General features: G+C 43.7%; 1 protein-coding gene across 8 annotated transcripts in view; it reads right to left on the reverse strand.

Moving 5' to 3' along the window:
* LOC139556192 (ephrin type-A receptor 7-like) overlaps positions 1–22,800 on the reverse strand; it is an 85,962-nt gene extending 63,162 nt beyond the window's left edge. For all 8 annotated transcript variants that reach the window (XM_071369823.1, XM_071369820.1, XM_071369822.1 and 5 more), the window contains exons 1-4: positions 22,614–22,800; positions 20,853–20,917; positions 19,164–19,833; positions 1,693–1,848 (exon numbers count right to left, since the gene is read on the reverse strand). In XM_071369823.1, coding sequence (XP_071225924.1) covers positions 1,693–1,848; positions 19,164–19,833; positions 20,853–20,917; positions 22,614–22,707 — 985 coding nt within the window. In that variant the 5' untranslated portion in view covers positions 22,708–22,800. The remainder of the gene's footprint in view (positions 1–1,692; positions 1,849–19,163; positions 19,834–20,852; positions 20,918–22,613) is intronic.
* Positions 22,801–23,688: the final 888 nt, after the last annotated feature.

A 23,688-nucleotide genomic window follows, 5' to 3' on the forward strand; every position in this document is an offset into this window, starting at 1 on the left:
ACTCAAGCAATGTAAATTCGCTTTCGTTTACTATTGTACCCCAGACCATACAAGACCCCACAAAGAAAATGTCCACGAACATTGATGTGTTCACAATAACTTCATCCAGCAATAATTTACATATGCAGGTATAAAAGCATTGTTAACCTTCTATATTGGTTGAATGGGAAGAATTAAACTTTACTTAATATTGGTCATTTTGAACACAATGAATATTTTTCTATGTTGTATAAACCTAGACATAGTGAATCTGTGAAATAGAGAGCTGAATCCCCTGTTTCTTCCAAAGTGATTCTTCACAGCAGAACAGGCAAAGGGCATCAAAAAATAACAAACCAAATGTGTTCTGCTCTTGGTCAATGTAAGAGGGAATTGCAGAGCAGTAAAGTGAGTATTTTCATCTTCAGGCATAAAAGCAGCAGGACGGCCCTGGTGGAGAGTGGTTACCGTGGAAATGTGGCCTTTTTTTCTACCAGTTTTTGATTGTAGAAGGTAAGAGGTGGGAAGGGATAGGTACCAGGCAACAATTAGGTCAAATTGCATACAGTGTGTCCTGTCCTTGTTTCAAGTCAATGACTGTATTAAGACTGGCCAGAACAAACACGGGAAGAGCTCAACAGAGAGAGATATACCATCCTGATTCCTGCCTGTAGTTGCTAGGGAATGGTTGGGGGGGCAGTGAAATGTAAGAGAGAGAGAGAGAGAGAGAGAGAGAGAGAGAGAGAGAGAGAGAGAGAGAGAGAGAGAGAGAGAGAGAGAGAGAGAGAGAGAGAGAGAGAGAGAGAGAGAGAGAGAGAGAGAGAGAGAGAGAGAGAGAGAGAGAGAGAGAGAGAGAGAGAGAGAGAGAGAGAGAGAGAGAGAGAGAGAGAGAGAGAGAGAAAGAGAGAAGACGCTGGAATAACTCACTAATGATAAATCAGCCTGTCAGACTTACAGAAGAAGTCCACTTTTCCACCTCACCTTATTAGCCCAGTCTTGTACCACCCTGCCCACGCTACTGTTCCTTTAAATGAAGACTAATTTCATTGTCGCCCTATCTCTCCCCGTTCTCTCTCTCTCGCTCCCTCTTCCTCTCCCTCTACATCTACATTTATATCTACCTCTCTTTCTCTATCTGTCCCCCTCTTCTCCCTCTCTCTCTCAATCTCTGTGTAGACTGTCATTGGTTTGAGGGGGTGGCCTTGTAAAAACACCCCTTGGCTCTCCTGAATCAACCTGTTTGGGAACAACAGGAGTGGATTTGGGAGCAAATGAACCCCGCCCTGTAAAATGAATCCCCTGGCCTGTGTAAACAAGTCATCAATGCTTGTCACATAATTGCAACATTGGCCAGGACAAATGGAGATACAGGGTGCTGCCAGGGCTACTGCTGCTGACTGTAATTGCAATCTTTTAGACGGGAAATGGCAAATTAGCTACCAACTAGGGGGGGGGGGGGGGGGGGGGACAGACACCCAGGACCATTAACATCATTCTAAAGACATATTGGGAAGCATAGCAGGGCTCTGGTATGGAGTCTGAAGTGGATTTTCACCAGACTTCTCCAGATTGAACATTCTCAGGGTGGGCAGTAAGGATCTGAAAGGGGTGCGAGATTGTTTGTACGTGTGCGAGGATGTGTTAATGGGGGCATAAATGCAGACTCTACTACAGGTCCTTCCTTCATTTACTTAGCAACACTCCAGTACTTACTTGTGCAGGCCACAGAGGGTGGGTCTGAGTGCGCCCGGTAGTAGCCGTCCTCACAGTCGCAGCGCCACAAGCCCTCCCGGTCATTGTAGCTGTGTGCTGGGCAGCGCGAACACTGCAGGTCCTGGGACGAGGACTTGTAGAACCCACGGCCACATGCTATGACCAGGAGAAGAGGGAAAGGGAGTAGGGGGGGGGAGAGAGAGAGAGAAAAAAAAACTTTAGTTCACACTTGAATTCCCATAAAAGAGAAAGGGCATGATGGAACAGAGCATTACACATGTGCTCACATCACAGAACAGCTGGTGTTTGGATCAACCTGCCCCTCTGGCTTCATCAACAAGCTTAACAAACTCTACTTAAAAACACATCACAAATATCACCATGGCAAAGCCTGCACTGCATGGGGAAAAATCACTGCTTATTAACCAGAGGAAAAATCTGGCTATATTTGGTCCATTTTTTATCCTTTAGTCACTTGAAGTTCCTCTGTGTCACTAAGGACTTAAAATGGTCCAATCACACAGACACAGTCGTGAAGAAGGGGTGACATCGCTTCTTCCCCTTCAGGAGGTTGAAAAGGTTTGGCATGGGCCCTCAAATCCTCAAAAAGTTCTACAGCTGCACCATTGAGAGGATCTTGACTGGCTGCATAACTGCTTGGTATGGCAACAGCACCGCCCTCGATCACATGGTGCTACAGAGGGTGGTGCGGAAAGCCCAGTACATCACTAGGGCCGAGCTCCCTGCCATTTGAAAAAAAGGCCTGGAAAATCGTCAAAGACTCCAACCACCCAAGCCATAGACTCTTCTCTCTGCTTCCGCATGGCAAGTGGTACCGGTGCATCAAGTCACAGGACTCTACACACTTACGCACACTGACACTCCAACAGACACATAACATACACACGCATTTATAGACTCTACACACACATACACACACACAGTAATAATTTACTCTGCTGCTACTCAGTTCATCATATATCCTGATGCCCAGTCCCCTTACCCCTACACATATCTACCTCCATCACTCCAGTATCCCTGCACATTGTAAATATGGTATTGGAACTGACCCTTTATGTAGCTTCTTACTTTATCATGTTCTTCTTATTTTCATTTCTTGTCTGTTTTTGTTCTACCTTGTTATTTTTAGTATTATATTGTTATTGATTACTGCATTGTTGGGTTTAGAGCTAGCAAAAAAGCATTTTACAGTGCTTGTTCACCTGACATAAAAAAAACTTGAAACTTGAAATAAATAAGGGTTTTTTGCTAATCAAAGCCCAGTCTGAGAGAGAATGTTGTCCTACAGTGCTCCGTGGGGTGCTACCATAGAACACAGACAAGGTTGTATAAATCCTAAATGGATTATTTTACTGTAATGTTTCACCTTCAAAAGAAAGAGGTGAGATGAATAGGCTTGTCCACCAGGGATAGGAGACAGTGAATAATTCACTATCGTTCACATGGTTGTTTGTGTGGGTCCTTTGACATGTCTCAATGATAATTCATTAATTCAGCCGCTGATTCAATCTATCCACATGAGCATCTTGAATTATCACAGATCATTGTTTTATGCTTTGGGCCACAAACTAAATCGTGAGGGGACAAAAAAGGGCATACTTCCAGACAAAATCCAGCGATAATAACCGTTTTTTTTTAGCAAAGAAACAATTCCAGTATAATGAATAAAATGATTCATACAGAGGGCTTTGTGAATCACATTATCCAAATTCACTTTTAAGCATAACAGGCTGACTACACTGCTCGCATCACGTGAGCGAGCGTGCAAAATAAATTTAGACATACATGTTATTCAATTATTGCATCCACACCGCTCGCGTGCGCCAACGAGCGTCTGCGTTGCCAAGGGCTAAAATAGAAGTCAGTTCTATTTCTGACGCAGATCTCGCTGCAAGTCCTGCCTCTCAAATCTCCTCATTGGTTTATAGAAGCAGCTACCCACGTGCCATCTCCTCATTGGTTATACCCGCGTGGGTGACTGAAAGACGAACGAGGTCAGTGCCGGTAATGCACCTAATTTATGAAAGTTGCCAATCGCAATATAAAGTCAAGAGAAGAAAAAGCCTGGAAGAAGGAGAGATGACTAGAAACGATTCGGTTGACCGTTTAATGTGTGGATTAATTGGCGGAGTAGAGGACCTTGTGCATTTCAGGTAAAATAACAACTCAATGTTTATATCCCATGACAAATTAGCTAGCAACAGCAAGATAGCTAAATAGGACAAATTAGCTAGCAAGTGCAAGCTAGCTAGCTAAATTGCCATAAATGTTTAATGCTTTTCGACCTGTCCCCAAATTAATATAATTGGTTCAGAGTTTGTTTTGATATTTTAACCTGCGTGTCGTGATCGTGTTTGGTGTGGGTGGACAAAATACATTTATGCACGATGGCACACGCACGCGCACAGGCGGTTTGGGTTCCATGTTAGTGAATAGGGAAATTCTGGCTTTGGCTTTTTTTGTCTCAACACTTTAAGTCTGCTAATCCACGGTGACCTACTGTTGGTGTAAAATCCTTTGCTAAGCCTTCTGGCCACATGATTTCTATTCCAATCTGCAAGGAGTCTATACGCCTGTAAATAGCTCTGCATACAAACTAGCAAATTATATTTAAAAATAATAATTTTTAAATTTTTCATGAGCTGCTGGGGAAATGGGCAAAGGTTTTCATGCCGATGTTTCCCATTTCAGATCTCCGTTGCACTGTTTTTTCAAGCGTTCAAAATCTTTGGCCGTACTTCTGTGACAGATCTAAAATAGAGAGGATAAGGGAACCCAGGTTTCCTCATTCTAACACCGCCTCTGCGCCTGGAGGAGAGGGAGGGACGGGGTATCCCCATTTCAGCAACATAAAAGCCCTGTCACTCTCTATTTATCTCACCAGCCTCGTGAAACAAGACATTTTTCGGAGAGAGGGTGGGAAAATACATGATTTTAGCTCTAACATTACTTTAGCTGAGATAGCTAGTAATTGAAAACAGGGTTTTAAGGCTGTGAGAGAGGTGCCTTTGGTTGGAGTTGTGTGCTGCCTGCCGAAACATATTAATCACACATATTCTAATTTACCAATCTACCATAACATTAGACTTTAAGTGCAAACAATGTACCTGCGCAAAGACACACACATAATGCGCTATACCATTCTCTGATAAGACTATGTAAATATTCACATGTTGGCCCGTGTCTGTGATCACACAGAGCAGTCCATTTGAGGCAAGTTAAAGATTGGCCAATGGTGCTGTTTGAAAGGCTGCTTTCTCCTCTCTTCTCTCACCACGCATGGCTGTTTCAACACTCTGATAAGCCAGTGTGTCTGTTTACCTTTAGGTTTGAGTAGTGGTGCTCCGCTAAGTGGCCAGCAGTGTGGAGGGGAGGCCCAGCTGAGCCCAGGGCTGCCTGGCTACCAGGGTCCCAGGCTGAGCCTTCACATCGCTAGCTAGCAGGCCCAGATTAGTGCCATCTCAGCCACTGAAACCACAGGGCTTTCAAAAGTAAATAGTACTCCAAGTTAAAGTTTCCATGAAAAAACACTTTATTTTCCTTGTTTTGTCATCAGGGCCCCTGTGTTTATCAACGTGTCTGACCGGCTTTGGCATCCGGAAATGTTTACAGAAGCAACAAGGCGGCAAATTAGGGCCTCAAATCCAACAGCTATGTGACATGGGTAACCATTTTCTGGGCTCGCCCTGCCTCTCCCTCTCCAGCACTCTCTCACAGTGCACTGAGTGACATGCACAAACACAGCCATCCTAGAGCCTGCATTCCAGTCCCAGCAGCACAGACGCTTTTGGCCAGTCCCTGTTCCTGGCATCATCAGCTGAAAACACACTCTTTAATGGAGATGTTGAAGCATTAGGTAAAACAGGGTGATAGTTTTTTCCCCCTAATTTTTCCCTTGCAGCAACACATTTCTTTGGGGGGAAAAAACACGTCACTGTATAATTACCCTGGGTTTAATCTCTAGTGCTTGTCTGTAATATCAGGACAAACCCGGCCCGCCTCTCATACAGTATTTGAGAACTTCACTGACAGAAGTGTCACACTGACACGGAAACACATTAGAACACCGTACACGTCCATCTCCTGACTCACAATAATCCATTGCATTTTACATTGACGCCGAATCCGACCGACAAACTCATAAGTGGGGGAAATGTCTGTTTTTGTGACACCCGCCCTACTCTACGACGCAGATAAAGGTTAACAGGCTGTGCTTGTTGACACAGACGGTGGGTTAAAAAACATGGAGCAGGAGCTGGGACAGACAACACAGGCCTTATTTACACTACACTGTGAAATTAGCCGGTCTTTAGAGAACAGGGCTGAGGTTGAAAATACAAGTCTGACATTCCACCAGGCTCCTTAGTGAGGGGCAACAGACAGCATCTGTAATTTACCTTACAGTGGTCAAACGCTTTCAATCAGCGATGGGGGGGAAAAACTGTCTGCAGTCAGCATTTTATACACTGAACTGATAGAACAGGAAAGGCCTCACTCTGGGGCTAGGAGCACAGTTAGGGAGGAATGAGTCCCTATACTGAGGACGTCTCAATCACTCTCCACATCACTCTCCACATTGCGGGGCCACGAGAGGATGAAACAACAAGCCGTTATCTCCAACAGACACACACTAAGAAATTAAATTCCCTCATTTTTCAAGATACTGCTTTGTCTGTTTCCTCCGAGCTCGGCTTCTTAACATTCTTCAATTCCATCCAGACGCTCTCTATGTTTGGCAATTGAATGGCAATCTGGGTAAAGGACACAGAGGCAGAAAAAGGAAAGAGGATGGATGAGATTCTCATCCTGTGTTGACATTTTGTGACAGGCTGACATATCGCTTCCTGTGGCCTTACCAGATGATAATTATTCCTAATGTCTCGGCGTGACGCAATGGCACTTGGGCTGTTTTTCCTTCGGTTAATCTTCCACTTAGATTGACAGATCGCATTTCATAAAGGGCCCATTGCCTTCTAGCTAGTTTTACCATTCCAGAAAAGCAACGGTTTTACCTCATTTTTATAGTCGTGAAATAGGGAAACAAAACTTCCCTATTAACCCTCACATCTAAACAGGCTAGTTCTCCATATCAACTACTGAGGACAGAGGGGACTTCAGGGATTAGACAGGTATGTTCTCCCTAACAACTACTGAGTAAAGACGGGAATACATGGTCTAAACAGGCTAGTTCTCCCTATCAACTACTGAGGACAGAGGGAACTTCAGGGATTAGACAGGTATGTTCTCCCTAACAACTACTGAGGACAGAGGGGACTTCAGGGATTAGACAGGTATGTTCTCCCTAACAACTACTGAGTACAGAGGGGACTTCAGGGTCTAAACAGGCTAGTTCTCCACATCAACTACTGAGGACAGAGGGGACTTCAGTGTCTAAACAGGCTAGTTCTCCACATCAACTACTGAGGACAGAGGAGACTTCAGTGTCTAAACAGGCTAGTTCTCCACATCAACTACTGAGGACAGAGGAGACTTCAGGGTTTAAACAGGCTAGGTCTCCACATCAACTACTGAGGACAGAGGAGACTTCAGTGTCTAAACAGGCTAGTTCTCCACATCAACTACTGAGGACAGAGGGGACTTCAGGGTCTAAACAGGCTAGTTCTCCACATCAACTACTGAGGACAGAGGAGACTTCAGTGTCTAAACAGGCTAGTTCTCCACATCAACTACTGAGGACAGAGGGGACTTCAGTGTCTAAACAGGCTAGTTCTCCACATCAACTACTGAGGACAGAGGAGACTTCAGGGTTTAAACAGGCTAGGTCTCCACATCAACTACTGAGGACAGAGGAGACTTCAGGGTCTAAACAGGCTAGTTCTCCACATCAACTACTGAGGACAGAGGGGACTTCAGGGTCTAAACAGGCTAGTTCTCCACATCAACTACTGAGGACAGAGGAGACTTCAGGGTTTAAACAGGCTAGGTCTCCACATCAACTACTGAGGACAGAGGAGACTTCAGGGTCTAAACAGGCTAGTTCTCCACATCAGCTACTGAGGACAGAGGGGACTTCAGGGTTTAAACAGGCTAGTTCTCCCTATTAACTACTGAGGACAGAGGGGACTTCAGGGTCTAAACAGGCTTGTTCTCCATATCAGCTACCAAGGACAGAGGGGACTTCAGGGTCTAAACAGGCTAGTTCTCCCTATCAACTACTGAGGACAGATGAGACTTCAGGGTCTAAACAGGCTAGTTCTCCCTATTAACTACTGAGGACAGATGGGACTTCAGGGTCTAAACAGGCTAGTTCTCCATATCAACTACTGAGGACAGATGGGACTTCAGGGTCTAAACAGGCTAGTTCTCCCTATTAACTACTGAGGACAGAGGGGACTTCAGGGTCTAAACAGGCTAGTTCTCCCTATTAACTACTGAGGACAGATGGGACTTCAGGGTCTAAACAGGCTAGTTCTCCCTATCAACTACTGAGGACAGAGGGGACTTCAGGGTCTAAACAGGCTAGTTCTCCCTATTAACTACTGAGGACAGAGGGGACTTCAGGGTCTAAACAGGCTAGTTCTCCCTATCAACTACTGAGGACAGAGGGGACTTCAGGGTCTAAACAGGCTAGTTCTCCACATCAACTACTGAGGACAGAGGAGACTTCAGGGTCTAAACAGGCTAGTTCTCCCTATTAACTACTGAGGACAGAGGGAACTTCAGTGTCTAAACAGGCTAGTTCTCCACATCAACTACTGAGGACAGATGGGACTTCAGGGTCTAAACAGGCTAGTTCTCCCTATTAACTACTGAGGACAGAGGGGACTTCAGGGTCTAAACAGGCTAGTTCTCCACATCAACTACTGAGGACAGAGGAGACTTCAGTGTCTAATCAGGCTAGGAGTAATATAGAGTTTCACAACATCTGTCTCCTTGTGTCAGGGTCGTTTTTCACAGGGCCAGGCGGGGCTCTTAGTAGTACCAGTAATCCTGCCTAGGCTGAGAGTGGGGTGGTGGTGGTGGTGAGTGTGGTGGTGGTGGTGGTGGTGGTGGTGGTGGTGGTGGTGGTGGTGGAAGTGGTAGTAGTGGTGATGGTGATGGTGGTGGTGGTATTGGTGGTGAGTATGGTGGTGGTTGTGGTGGTGGTGGTGGTTGTGGTGGTGTTTGTGGTGGTAGTGGTGATGGTGGTTTTCGTGATTGTGGTGAGTGTGGTGGTGGTGGTGGTGTTGGTGGTGGTGAGTGTGGTGGTGGTGGTGGTGAGTGTGGTGATGGTGGTGGTGTTGGTGGTTGTGAGTGTGGTGGTGGTGGTGAGTGTGGTGGTGGTGTTGGGTAAGTGTGGTGATGGTGGTGGTGTTGGTGGTGGTGAGTGTGGTGGTGGTGGTGAGTGTGGTGGTGGTGTTGGGTAAGTGTGGTGATGGTGGTGGTGTTGGTGGTGGTGAGTGTGGTGGTGGTGGTGAGTGTGGTGGTGGTGGTGGTGGTGAGTGTGGTGATGGTGATGGTGGTGGTGGTGAGTGTGGTGGTGGTGAGTGTGGTGATGGTGATGGTGAGTGTGGTGATGGTGGCTGTGGTGATGGGGGTGAGTGTGGTGATGGTGAGTTTGGTGGTGATGGTGAGTGTGGTGATGGTGGTGGTGGTGAGTGTGGTGATGGTGGTGGTGGTGTGTGGTGGTGGTGGTGGTGGTGGTGGTGGTGGTGGTGGTGGTGGTGGTGGTGGTGGTGGTGGTGGTGCTCCAGCTCTTCTGACCCTCAGTGAGATGGACTGGTGTGGGCTAGTCTGAGGGCCCTGACTGTGCCGGGCCTTCCCCTGGCCACCCTCTCATCCAGCCTGATTATGTGTTAAATCCGCCTGCGTGTCTGTCAGGATGGATGGAGAAAGAATGTGAGAGTCGGCAGGCCGGTGAGTGGAGGCCGCAGAGACCCGGAGTGAGAGAGCAGCTTAGAGAGATAGCACCCCATTAGAGTGATAAAGGAGGCCTAGGGAGAGAGCTGCAGTCGACAGGGCCAACAGCCAGGCCGACCGGGCTCTGCTCACTGATGTATGTCAGGTGAAGCAGGTCAAACACGATAAAGGAACCAAATTATTTTCTCATTTCAAAACGCCATTGCCTTTCCTTAAACAGTCTCTGTCGCCACCGCCACCACCGCCGCTACGATAGGGAAATGTCTTTACAAATATCAACTATAAACGCAGGCCCCACAAAATATGGGAAGCTTGTCTAGGCTGGTTTTTATGAATCCATTTCCTCCGAGAGTCTTTTCCTTCTTCCTTGTTTTGCTTGTTCTGACCTCAGTGCTCCGTTGTCTGGCTACACAGCATAAACACATCTATCTCCTATTCACCCTGCGAGGTGTTGTTTCATCAACTCCATTATACTGTTAACTCAATGTTCATATTACCGGGGACATTCTCTGGCAGTCATTTAAAAACACCCTGCTTCTCAACGTTCACAGAGCCATGAAATTCTATTCCAGAATCATTGCTTTAGGTCCATGTCTGGGTTTTATTCTGAGGGCATAATATATAATTATGAACGTGACACTGTGTTGTTGGAGAGGGATGTCAATAGCCCTGGAGAAGCTGAGTTCTTCTGCATACTGTGTGGCTCTGATTAGATGGGTGTTTTTGCCATGGCAAGTAGTGTGTTAGGACATCCATCAAGCTCTGTTTACTGACATGTTGTGTACTCTACACAGTTGGTTTTTTTACGCTAATGCCCTTTGGTTTTTCTTCAACAACCTCTCTTGTTTCCCATGGAGTAAATCTTGCGAGTAATTCCACAGCATCCGCCTAGCAACAGGTGTTTTTAGACTTCTCCACCTCTGCGAGAAAAAAATCTTGAGGTAGCGTACTGCACTTTTCTACTAAATCTCCCTCTTTTTTATCCATAAAGAAAGACAAGAAAGAGAAACTAAGCTGAACAGTTGGGCTTTTGCCCCGAGACATGTTAATCTCCCACCTTTGAAAGGCGAGGCGCCTACCCAGCTCCTGGAAACAGTGGCACAACACACAAAGGAGAGGAGGGAGAGAGAACTGAGACCCTGCTGGAACCCTCTTCACAGGGGACGGGGATAGAGTTTCAATGTCTAACCCCTTCCAAACAAGCTACTTTCAAACACCTACACCTCCTGTGGGCTTTTGAATGGAGGGGTGGAGATAGAAGGAGAAAGGAAACAAGGCTACAGTGAGCAAAAAAAAACTAAACAAACTTTCAGATGAAGAGTTTTAGCTAGAAAGACCAGATTAAATGGCTGGAAAACCTAAAAACGATCATATTGTCACTAATTCTTCCCACATAGGCCCACACCACGCATAGCTTGAATGCCTGTGCCTGGCTTTGCGTGCACTCGGCACACCCAGACAACCCCTCCATTCATCGGTGCTACCTGTGCTTAAGGGGAGATAAGTAGCTTTACTATGAGAAACAAAGAGAAGATTAGCATTCCCTTACACTGTGTTGGATGGCACACTGCTTTGGCCTCCAAACAGCCAAACTCTTGAGGAAGTGTCTGGTTGGACGTACTGAGCTAAGATCAAAGCTAGCTAGCCTACTGATCAACTTTTAAAAGTCTAAAAAATCTATTCTGGCTACCTAAATATTATATATTATTTAAATCTTAAAGTATTTGCATTTTATAATTAGAAATATACACATAATTAGGAATGAAATATAACAGAAAAATGGAACTGATTTAACTTACATTAAGTAAAACAGCAGGATAATGTAACAGTTGTGAAATTACTGCTGAAAACATTATATTTCTGACATTCCCATTTTGTTTGCTCCACTTAGTCGTCCCCAACACCAAAGGAAGAATCTTTAGCCTCACTTGTAATTTTTTGTGTCAAACCTAAAACCAAGGCATCTATATTAAAAACTAAGGCTTAGAAGAGAACAGATTGTATTGGGTGTGATGATAATTATGCCAATAAATCCAATTCAATAATCAATATGTACAGTTGTTTTGGTAAATGTCACATTGATAACAAAGGTCACATGATAAGTGTGAAAAAAACTATATTCACAACCAGTTCACAAACTTTTCAAATCTGTTCCTAGTGCATTACAGCCTGCGCTACGGCATGTTGTCAGAAATTGAAATAAGCAACAATAAACCCCAGCACCTGTTTCCTCACTTAGCTATCACACTGATTTACTGCATGGGTCTGCAGGTGGAAAATGAAGGACGTTTTCACATTAAATCATTACAGAATTTATAGCGCTGGTTCCGCCTGAGCAGAAACTGAACCTTGTGTCCGTACAAAAGTACACCCTCTTCCAGAGAAAGAGAGAGAGAGAGAGAGAGCGAGGTCTTCACTTCTTTAATTCATCATGCAGGGTAAGGGCTTTCCAAATGACTTTCCAGTGACATGGAAATGTCCCTGCCTAATCGTCTTTTGTTTAGTTCATTAAACTCGCATGGCGACGGGAGAAAAAAGTCTTAAGGGCAGCTAGCCCGGGCGGCTGGCTACCTTTAAATGGAGGATGTGGCTGGATGTAAGAGGACCTCTTATTGCTGAAAGACTTCTAGAGAAGAGACTTATTGCTGAAAGACTGAAGAGAAGAGACTGTGCTGCTCTCGGGATCAAAGCGGAGGGCCCAAAGGTCTACCCCGACCCAAAGCCCCCTGCAGCCACAACGAATCAGCGCTTAAAATGTCCCCAGTCAGCAACCAAGCATTATCTCCAAATCGTGCCCCCCTCTCCCCACGCCCCCCTTTCCCTCCTACCCCACCCCACTCCAATCCCCATGGACCCACTGCTGTGACAGAAAGGACTGAAACACAGGAACAATTTCAAACCAGCCACTAGTCTCCCTACAGCGGTCCAGCCCCCGTGGCCTCCAGTTACACACAAAGGCGTCCGTTTGGCCTCAGATGGCCGTGCTGATGTGCGCGCTGCTCCACAGAGAAACAGCCAGGTCAACTTAAGGAGGCAAAGAGAACCATCAATCCAGATTTGACAACCAACTACACAGCAAATCTAAACCCAGCTCCTGTCCTGACAACAAACTACACACCACATCTAAACCCAGATCCTGTCCTGACAACCAACTACACTCCACATCTAAACCCAGCTCCTGTCCTGACAACCAACTACACACCACATCTAAACCCAGCTCCTGTCCTGACAACAAACTACACACCACATCTAAACCCAGCTCCTGTCCTGACAACCAACTACACTCCACATCCAAACCCAGCTCCTGTCCTGACAACCAACTACACTCCACATCTAAACCCAGCTCCTGTCCTGACAACCAACTACACACCACATCTAAACCCAGCTCCTGTCCTGACAACCAACTACACACCACATCCAAACCCAGCTCCTGTCCTGACAACCAACTACACACCACATCTAAACCCAGCTCCTGTCCTGACAACCAACTACACACCACATCTAAACCCAGATCCTGTCCTGACAACCAACTACACACCACATCCAAACCCAGCTCCTGTCCTGACAACCAACTACACACCACATCTAAACCCAGATCCTGTCCTGACAACCAACTACACACCACATCTAACCCAGATCCTGCCCGTGGCTGCTCCAGTTCAAACAAATGCTAATCACGAGTTTATGGATTATAATAATCACGATAATTAGAACAAACATGCTTTTTTGCATCTGAATAAGCGGTACAACTGTGCTGCTTTGCTTACGTGAGCAGATCAAATTATTTGGAGTGGGGAAAAACAGACGGCTTGAGTCAAGAGAACATTGGCTGTTTTATTCATTTTTATACAATGAATTTGCTTAGATTTTTGATTTAGTAATAACCTAGCACAGAAACACACTCATTGCCTGCCTCACAAAGTAGCTTGTATTCCTCTGTGCAGTGCCTTTGCTCTTTGTAATCCCTTGTTATGAGAAAAAGGCAGTTTCTTCTGCTTCTCATTAGTAGACTGAATCATAGTTTCTTCCTCAGAGAACTGGAAAGAGCACAGATTGGTTTAAATTGTAAATGTGGAGAGCTATAATAAACAGGGTAGTCATTTTAATGTTGGATACAATGTATCTCCCTTTTAAATATACACCACCACTTCCGAATGAGAAATAAAATAATAAAAATAAAAGTTTCCCTGGATACAAGACTCCTAGCTGCACAACGCTGCCAGGCCTGACATTCTGCGGGAACTTTAACATGTGAAATGAAATACAAATGCCTCATTTTCTAAACAAAACAGTTTCACAGGGCTCACTCATTTCCATTTCATTTAGGTATGGTAAATATTTGTTTCAAAGTCATATGCAAAAATAGAATATGCCCATATGCATTGATTCACATCCAGTGGTCGGCAACCATGCTTTTTTTTTTTCGGTCCCCACAGTTTTAATTAAAAACACATACAGTATACAGTACTAAAATATTTTGGGATTTTAGTTTTGGGTCAAAAAAGACAGTACAATCACCAGGAATTCAGAAAATAATAAAAAATAATTTCGTAAATCTGTTCTTAAGTATTCCCACTAATAAATAATAAGGGACATTCGTGAACATGTCTCAATGTTATCAAGGTTATACAATTATTGCTATTTTCAAATAACATCTATTTTTGGGCTTAGTCAATTTGCAGTGTAGAAATTATAATTATGTTCCAGCCCCCGAACATCCGCTCTGAAACAAATCGGCCCGCGGCTGAATCAAGTTGTCTTTACTCTAACATAATGCATATTGGGTTAGGGCTATATCAAATCAAAAGAAAACTCTATTATCTTTAACGTTTGTCCCTACTGTTTGTCATTCTTGCAGATATTATACCTAGAGATAAAAGTTGATACATTGAGGGTGTAAAATCCAGACCTAAAAATATCTGGAATAAGTCTCCCTGAAACAGACAAAACATTGCTGCTCGCTGCCTGGTCATTGGTAATAGGTTTTTCATTCACCTCGCTTGATAAGCTGCTGGAACTAAATCATGTATATATAAATATAAATCAGAGGACAGTAAAATATAATCCACTTAACACTTGTGGGGACACACCAACTTGCCCAGAAGACACCATTAGATGAAATGTATTTAACCCCTTAGCTGAATACCTGTTAATCAAATGGGGCAAAACCACACATAATATTCCTATTAAGCACTCTTTGAGTCATGTTAGTTCAAAATGGAGGCTAACTAACTGACACACATTATTCATCTATAGATGTGTCACTAAATCAGAGCTGTCAGGCCAAATTAGAGACCCAAGTTGAATTTCATCAATAGACAGAATCCTAGTAAACATTCTCCATTTTGACGCAAACAGAGGACAATAAGAAGAGATATGTGGGTAGACATTGTTGACCCTAAAAGAGACACCTTTGCTATTTTGTGTCAGATGGTGTTATTTCCAAGGTGACACTGGGGTCTCTCATTGGCTATGCTTAAGGTCAGTGAATATTAACTTAATTTACACATGGCTGCAAACAAGTCCGGGCTGGACAATGGGTGCCTGCCTTTTGTGCTTAGTAACGTGAGCGCCCTGGATGACAGGACACTGCCAAGACGGAAGATGGATGATCGCAGCAGTTGACCCTTGTTCATCAGAAGAGTCACCTCTCTGGCCCCCTCTCCCCGCACAACAATAGCCCCCTCCCCATGCCTCAGCAGCCCTCATCTCCACTTGCACTAACAGGTTCAGACACTTCCATCGATCCCCGGTTCCATACCTCTTGAGATTGCGGGCTTTACTTTCCTTTGGCTATCTAAACTGTGGCACAGATGTCTTTTTTGTAATTGCTCAGCCACCATTCTGTTGGGAGGGATCCGATCGGACAGGGGAACACTATGTCAGATGACAACGTCTTGCCGTTTAGTGTCCCTGTGGCATGTGGGGGAAAGTGACTCGGCCCAGGGTCTTAGCACCTTACCGTGCGTCAGGGAGAAAGGCAGAGAGGGAGGGAGGGAGGCAGGGAGGGAGGCAGGGAGGGAAGGCTCTGTCTGTTGTCTCCTCTGGGAGCTTTGTAGACCGGTGGCTCTACACTTCAATCTTCCTTTAAGAGGAAAATCAATAACTTATTACATAAGCTCAACACTTTTCCCCCACTTACACCCCGAGCAGGCAGAGAGGGGACTTAAAAATGTGCTTAGAAGTGCTCTGTAGCATAAAAGCCTACCATTTCTTTCCCAGTGACTTGTTCTCCTTGTACAAAACAGGCACATACTTTATTATGCTGTGACTATACATATGGGGTGTGTAAGTATGTGAGGGTGTTTGTTTCTGTCGATATGTGTCTCTCCAGCTTCTCACAAAACAAAAATGTAAATCTCCATATCAAATATTAGTAATATCTAAGGCTTAATGAACACTTTGTATAAGCCTACATACTATTTATTTGAATCCCCCCCAAAACTAAACTAATTCATTTTGAGACGTGATGCTAGCTGTCAACCATGTTTTTGTTTCAAAGCAACAGATACAATGGCCCCACAGTCTATCACCGTGCTACCTGCCAGGTCAAACAAACAAAAACAGGAACAACCCTGAAGCTGTGGAAGAATGCAGCTTTTCACCAGAAGCTAGCCGACACGGGCGGTGACAAGACTAGCCACCATCCATCACCAAATTATTTCAATCTTGAGTGATTTCAATCCAGTTGTGTCTCCTGGGGATTCCGTGTGCAACACCATTTGAATAATTAAGCTCAGGAGCGGTTGTAAAGGACGGCCATTTGGAGCATTATTAAAATCCCACCTTATCAATCAGGAGGAGCGTCAAGATGCATGAGGACCCCTGACTCCTGGCTTCATTTGAAATGTTAAGTAGTGGCCTTGCCTGGGCCTGGAGCTGGGGCTGCCTGGTGCCCCTCTCCCCTCCACATAGACAGACACACCTTGGCTTGTGTGGTCAACCACATCACAGTTAGGTCCTTCCCTCAGGGGTCTCAGCCCATCAATCAGCCGTAGACTAACTCCTGTCTGAGTTCCTGACACACCAAGATGGATGGTGTCAGTGTCTGCAGGATGCTGTATCCTCTCATGAATTCTCTTGTTAGCATGTAGCGATAGCGCTGGGATAAGGTTGTGTTTTTATCTGTTTACTTGAGAGACTAGGCCTCCCACACTGGAGAAAGAGTTGAACAGGTGAATAGTTCATCAGTTCTCAAGAGTCGGTTGCTTTAGGGTATAATTATGTGATGTGTTAAAATTGGACAACCTACATTCCTGGCAAAACAAAGAGACCAATGTCTGTCCACAAGGGCCCTCTATTTCTCGTAACGACTCAGTGGCTCCATTTCTGAATGGCCACTATTTTAACACCACACACTTCTATGCAAATAAACCCTGTGCACGTTGCAGGACACTTAAAATATGCCCTTTTCAACACCCATAACACTGATTCTCCTAACATTGGGAGAGAGAGAAACACAGGTATTTATAGTGCTGCAGATGCCACAAAATAGTTAATGAGAGACAGAGACGGGGAGGGAGAGGAGTGAAAGACATGCAGTCCCTCTCCAGTGACGGTGATGAATGAGTGGATCACAACACGTTTTGGAGGAGGCCTCTGCATTCACAGAGGGGGGGCTCCTAGTCCTTGAATGACATGACTGACAGCTCAACTCACTTGCTCCTCCTGCAGCCTTCTGCTCAGTATTTCACAGATGGACATTTTACAATTGGAGGATACTGCAGATATTGAAAATAGGACAGTGAGCGGAATGTGTATCTATTTTCTATATAGAAAATCACAGTATTGCAAGCAGGATGCTAAAAGAGAGGCCTGGGTGAAGACTGAGGAAACTCCAACACAAGTATTGTAGATGTACTGTAGCTAAGGGGCAGTTACAAAGGACAAAACCCTCTTCCATTCTAGGCCCCATTGAAGTGGTGTTCAACCGATGGAAAACTGTTGGATTTTCCCCTTGCTCTAGGAGAAACCACTGAATGGCCGATTTAATATTACCAGACCTCTGCGAGAAGCTGCTGATTCTGCAGTAAGATGTTCATTTTATTTAGATGAACTACCCCACTACCCCACTAACTACAATGGCCAGCCATGCCCCAATGGAAATAAATCTCTTATAAAGTTACCATGTTGAGAAAGGATTTTAATCACTCATACACAGGTGGGTATGTTTTCCACCTCATTAAGGACAGTTTTAGCTGGCACAGTAGTTGGACCAGTTAATTGCCTCGAATGGGCAACAGTTCAGTTCTAACAGGCCTGCTTTACAAGCAGAAGAGCAGGCTTCAGCTGGTACTTTTAGACAAAGCTTTTATGTAATATATGCTACATTGTTTGCTCCAAAATAATATAAACGACTACACAAAAAAGGACTCACCGGGTGTTGAACAAGCTCTAACCTCTAACCACATTTTAGAGCAACATAACTCAAGAGGCAATTTTTGTTTGTTTTTGATAATATCACCTAAGTACACGTCACATGGTAGAGGGTATAGACCTAACTCTCTGGTGGAGGACTACGTGTTGTAGTATTGGCCTGAAAGTGGCCTGCCTGGACTTCTAGTTTGTCCTGAGACACATTTCCTTTAATTATTACTGGTCACTACCCCTCATTAGCTGCTTAGAGGGACACTGCCCATTCCGTGAAAGAAAAAAAAGCTTGGCTGACAAGACAGAGCACTTAAACTCGGTGACTTAAGTAGTTCCCCTTTAATCCACAGTGATTTTTATCTTACAAGTCAGGTGGCCGCTGAAAATAATCCTTTGTGCAATTAGAGTGACATAAAGCATTTAATGCTAACTGCCGAGGAATGGTGCTAGGACCAAACAACACAAAATGCATATCCGCAGCGGCTTTAATTGTGTTTCCTGTTAGGGCCCTTCATAAATATCTTGGGGCCTAAATGCCACAGTATGGCGGCTATTTGTTTTCTCTCTCTGTCAGGGTTGTTTGGAAGGGGCAGAGGGATACTGAGATTGGTTGGACATCCTCCAGACCTGTGTATTCTGCAAGTGATTGCCTTGGCCAGCAGCCAGCCAGAGAGGGAAGTGCTCTTACCGAGGAGCACTGAGCTAAACTGAAGTGCAAGTTATCATTTAATCCCAGTGTCAACAGAACCATGGCTATAAATTAAGAGCCTGCTAATCAAACAATTAACATGGATTCCAATTATTACACTGAGGATTTTCAGGCCTCCATACTTTATCCATCATTAATATGGCCCTCAAATCAGCTGCTTTAATTTTATTTGCCACCACAACTATTCAATGTGGCCTAAATTGTCCTTTGCCTGTTTTGTATAATTAAAAACTCAAATAGTCAACAGATTCTTTCTGTTGTTTATTCATGGGTGACCCTGTGCAAAACGATAAATCAAAGGGAAAGACTATTCTAAACATTTACATTTGAATGAGGCACATTTTCTGCTTACCAATAAGTTTCCTATTTCCCCTAATTAAAACAATGTTTGTGGCTGAATAATATTTTTCTATATTGAAAATTGCAGTGTAGCAGAGGATGGAAAAAGTTATGCCACTAATGAAAACGGCGTATAGAGAGGATAGAGCAAGATGAATATAACTGCACTCACGTTCACATGCATCGCCCTTCTGATGAAATCCAGCTTTGCATATACATTTCCCTATAGGCACCAGCCATTCTCCCTCTGCGCTGCAGTGCATCTTGGGAGCGTTATCGGCCTCCTCCTCGGCGTCACTGACACACATGCCCTCGACCTCGACCAGAGAGGAGAATTCTGATCCCGTAACAGTGTCTGGGAAAGTGGCCAGGTTCTCAATGATGGACCAGCACTTCTTGTAATAAACTTTGACAGAGACCAGAGCGATGCATGCCCCTACATCCTGGAAGGCCAGGTAAAACCCTCGTCTGGACAGCGGCCCAATGATGCGCACTTCTGTATTCAGCTTCATCTTCCTCTCTCCCAGGTCCCCCTGAGTAAAGCTCTCATCTGCTGCGATTGTGTCAATTTTCACGTACTGGTTCTCTCGTATATTCCTGCCGACCTCCGAATCGGTTTCCTGGTAATACAAGTTGAATGTCTCCTTGCACGTGCCCACCACACCGGGTAGACTGTTACAATCCCTCAAGGTGAACTTCAGTTCCACAAAAATCCTCTGGGCATCGCCCTTCTCTATCCAGCTAGTCCGAAGCCAGTTGTTCTGATTGGGCTCCATGACCTGACAAACCTGGTATGTGCGAATGGGGGTGTAGTTTTCATCCAACCCGCTGATCTCTTCCCACTGAAAAGAACAGAGCACAAGTTTGGTACATTTATATGGATTGGTTCTCAACAGCAACATACTTTTGCAAGGAAATCAAAACACAACAATATAAATACTGGCTGGTTTTCTGTCCTTCTGTAGTGTTGATTCAATACAGTGTTTTAACATATTAATAAAGGAGTGTACAAGGTGTAACAACTAGTAATAACACTGTCTAAAGGTGGGTTAGCTAAATGAAATCAGAAAAACATAGGGCATGAAAAAAACTCCATTATTGGAGCACTTAAAAAAAAAAAAGTCATCCATTTTGCTTTTACAGTATTTGGAAATGAGTATGGAACTATTAAACAAAATCCATAAACCTCTGCACTGTTATTATGAAATAAGACCTAAAGAAAGATTAGAAAACAGAGATAAGCCTAAAGTTAGATATTCCTAATATAGCAAATAAGAAAATCTGATAAGCATAAAAACAAATGGATCAACTACGATTACTTTCCAGTCATATTGCTAGATTTGTATTTATTTATTATTTAAATGTTGTTATTTTAGATTAAGATTTTAAAACCTTTACGTACAGGCTATTATGGAAAGGTGACTTGAGGCCTGGGCTACATCAAAAACAAAATCAATATCTCTTCACTTAAATGCCACCCATCCTATAGATTTTCAGGACTGCTACAATTAACAACAATTAACATAAACAAACACCCCACCCAAATGGCCTTTCTCGAACTCGGTCCGACACTGTGACAATTTTAAAAAGCTTGCCTCTGGATAGTGCGGCTGATAATGACCCAGAGGCACATATGCATGGTAATGACCCAGAGGCACATATCCATGGTAATGACACAGAGGCTCATATCCATGGTAATGACACAGCCAGAAAGACATAATAATACTGGACCGTGTTGAAATTTCACATTTAAATCTAGATGTTCCTCCATTGAGGTAGAGCATGGTAACGCTGAAAAGAATAGTGTGAATTGGAGTATTATATATTGTCAGGGGTATAGGCTAGTTAGTGTCCCACTTACCCCACCAGGAGGAGAAGATATCCACTCCAGCTCTGTCTGCTGTGCCTTGGAATCCAACAGAATCACTAGCGACAGGAAAGAAAAGAGTAGAGCAGGTGATTAAATCTCTGTATGTGCCACTGTCAGTTCGACGAATATTATTAAATGAATAAGCTATGAAAGTCTACAGCCTGATACCGTATGTGAGGGCTAGATGACTAGACATGACCCATTTTCTGCAGCCAGCTATGAAAATGAACAATTACAGGCTGTGCAATAGGGTATTGATTTGATGACAATACTTTTTACCTCAATGGCACTGCCTGAGAACTGCTTTCATATTGTAGACTACTGGATAAACGCATGTCATATACAGTAGGCTACCCTTCCTATTAAGACTAAGGCTTTTATCTCCATTAAGCTAAATGGTAAGTGTTATTTGTGACAACTTTGGGTTTCATGAAGCCTACAACCCACATAAACATGGGGTAAAATGGCAAAATGATTTAAACCTATCTATCTGTTTGTGTCTTTTCAGTATGGAGGCACACATGCAGGTGCAATAGGGTCAGACAAGAACACCTGACTCTATACTAAATCTAAGACAATAAAAAGCAATGCACGAGTCCTTGCTGTGCCATGGGCGACAGGCCACTGACAACAGAAATATAATCCTAAAACTGTTCGGCTGTAGTCTACCAACGGCGACATGAATTTGGTGTAAAAGTGTCACTTATCTAACATAATATATATATGCATTTAATAGATTATTAGCGGGTAGACTTTGTATTCATTCACCCGAATAGAGCCTCAGAGCGTACTGCCGATTTCTCTCCTTGAACGCAGAGCCGTGAAAGAAAGTGTTTAATAGCAGAGTTACTATAGGCTAAATATCATTTAAATATATTGATCAGACATGCGATCATATATTATAGCCCCATATGCTTTAAATAATTTACACAGCCCGTTTCAAACTTCAGACAGACTCGAAAATAGTTTGTATTTCAGAATCATTACAGTGTGTTTACGAATACAATAATCACCTTAAAAGTGAAGGTCAGCAACTTGGCAATAATTTAATATTATGTATCTCCTTCCAATTGTATTTGTTTATTAATAAGTCAATTTCTTTAGCAAAATTAACCTTTAGTTCATTTATATAAACAGTATATCTTGATCTTGCTATCTCTCCGTGTCTGTGATATAGACTTTCCTTGTGCGCTCGCTATGTGCATGTCAGTTTTTATAGACTAATTTCAGGTCTTTCAAACATGAACTCCTGTAATGACAAGGAGGGTTAATGTGTACCATACTTAGGGTGAATGGGTTGGTATTAGCTTACCCATCGATCTTGGAAGTTTATTCCAAGTCATGATATGAGACTGAGTAGAATGACAGTCTAAATGTAGACTATCTTAGCCTTGAAATCAACAATTTCACCATCGTCCGTATAGAGCCTTATTTTGGATTTGGTGCCATGCGTAAAAGCCTACTAAAATAGCCTACAACGGGTCGTTTGTCACACAAACGCTGTGTAATGCGCACAGACTGCAATCCACTGACTAACAACACTGTCATGTCTTTGAACTAATGTCATGACATATTGTATTTTTTAAACATTTGACAAATACAGTAATGATCATTCGTGCGCAAGCAACAAAATCGCAGGATAGTCTACTGCGCGCTATTTCTCTGGATGTCACTACGCGCGATTGCCGATCAGTTTTCGAGATGTAGCCTGGATGAGGCGATGATGAGAGGTTATCAAACTTTATTACATACCTTCTTTCGCATTCTGCGCTTTTCCAGTGTTCATCAAACTACATAAATGAAGGAAAAATGTAATCCACAAACACGGAATCGACGTAGAACCCATGTTGTAAATGGAAGTTAGCTAGACAGTATTCGCTTTTCCACCTTGGCGTGCACTTCCCATTGACGACGCTAAAACAGCTCTATGTACGAGAACCTGCCGTGTCTCACTCAAATAGCATCCGCATCTGCTGGGCGTGGACTGTAACACAACTGATGTCACTCAACTAGACTGACAGAAGACTGATCCACTCACGGCTGGTAGAAAAGGATCCTGTGCAAGCATTGTGACAAATAAATTCGTTGCAGAGGCTGTTCTTCAGGATAATTGAATGAATTACGATTTTAGTCAATGTTACAGTCTAGTCTTCTTTGGCCAAGATGGACCTCTTTGCTTTGGGTAAGATGATGTTAAGAAGCTTTCCTTCCTTACAAGACAAAACAAATAGTTATCAGCCTACATTAACATAGCCTAAACCAAAAATCTCTCTCTCTCTCTCTCTCTCTCTCTCTCTCTCTCTCTCTCTCTCTCTCTCTCTCTCTCTCTCTCTCTCTCTCTCTCTCTCTCTCTCTCTCTCCTGTCTCTGGGAATATGTAAGAGTTTGAGGATGAGGATTAGAAAAGGGGATATACTCTAATCCAAAGTATGTGGTGCATTACCCTGAAATATCAACATAAATATAAAAAAATTAAGGGCTATCTGGGCAAATAATGTTGTTATAAACTGTTACCATACTTTTACCATGTTACCACTTCGCTGTAATGTCCCAGGTATTTGTTTAGAAGAGTGAGTAAAGACAATTGGTAGAGACATTGGAGTAGTGTGCATCATCTTCAGAAAAACAAACTTCATGATTGGTTAAGGACTTGTAAGTAAACATTTCACTGTAACACCTGTTGTATTCGGCGCATGTGACAAATACAATTTGATTTGAGAAGGCCACCTTAAGACAGGAGTTTGGGCATTAGGACGAGATGAGTTGACTCCTTATGTTGTGTTGTGTTGCTGCATGAAAAACTGCTACAGTAAAGATTGAACTAATTG

Source organism: Salvelinus alpinus, chromosome 27, assembly GCF_045679555.1.
Source record: "Salvelinus alpinus chromosome 27, SLU_Salpinus.1, whole genome shotgun sequence".
Lineage (NCBI taxonomy): Eukaryota > Metazoa > Chordata > Actinopteri > Salmoniformes > Salmonidae > Salvelinus > Salvelinus alpinus.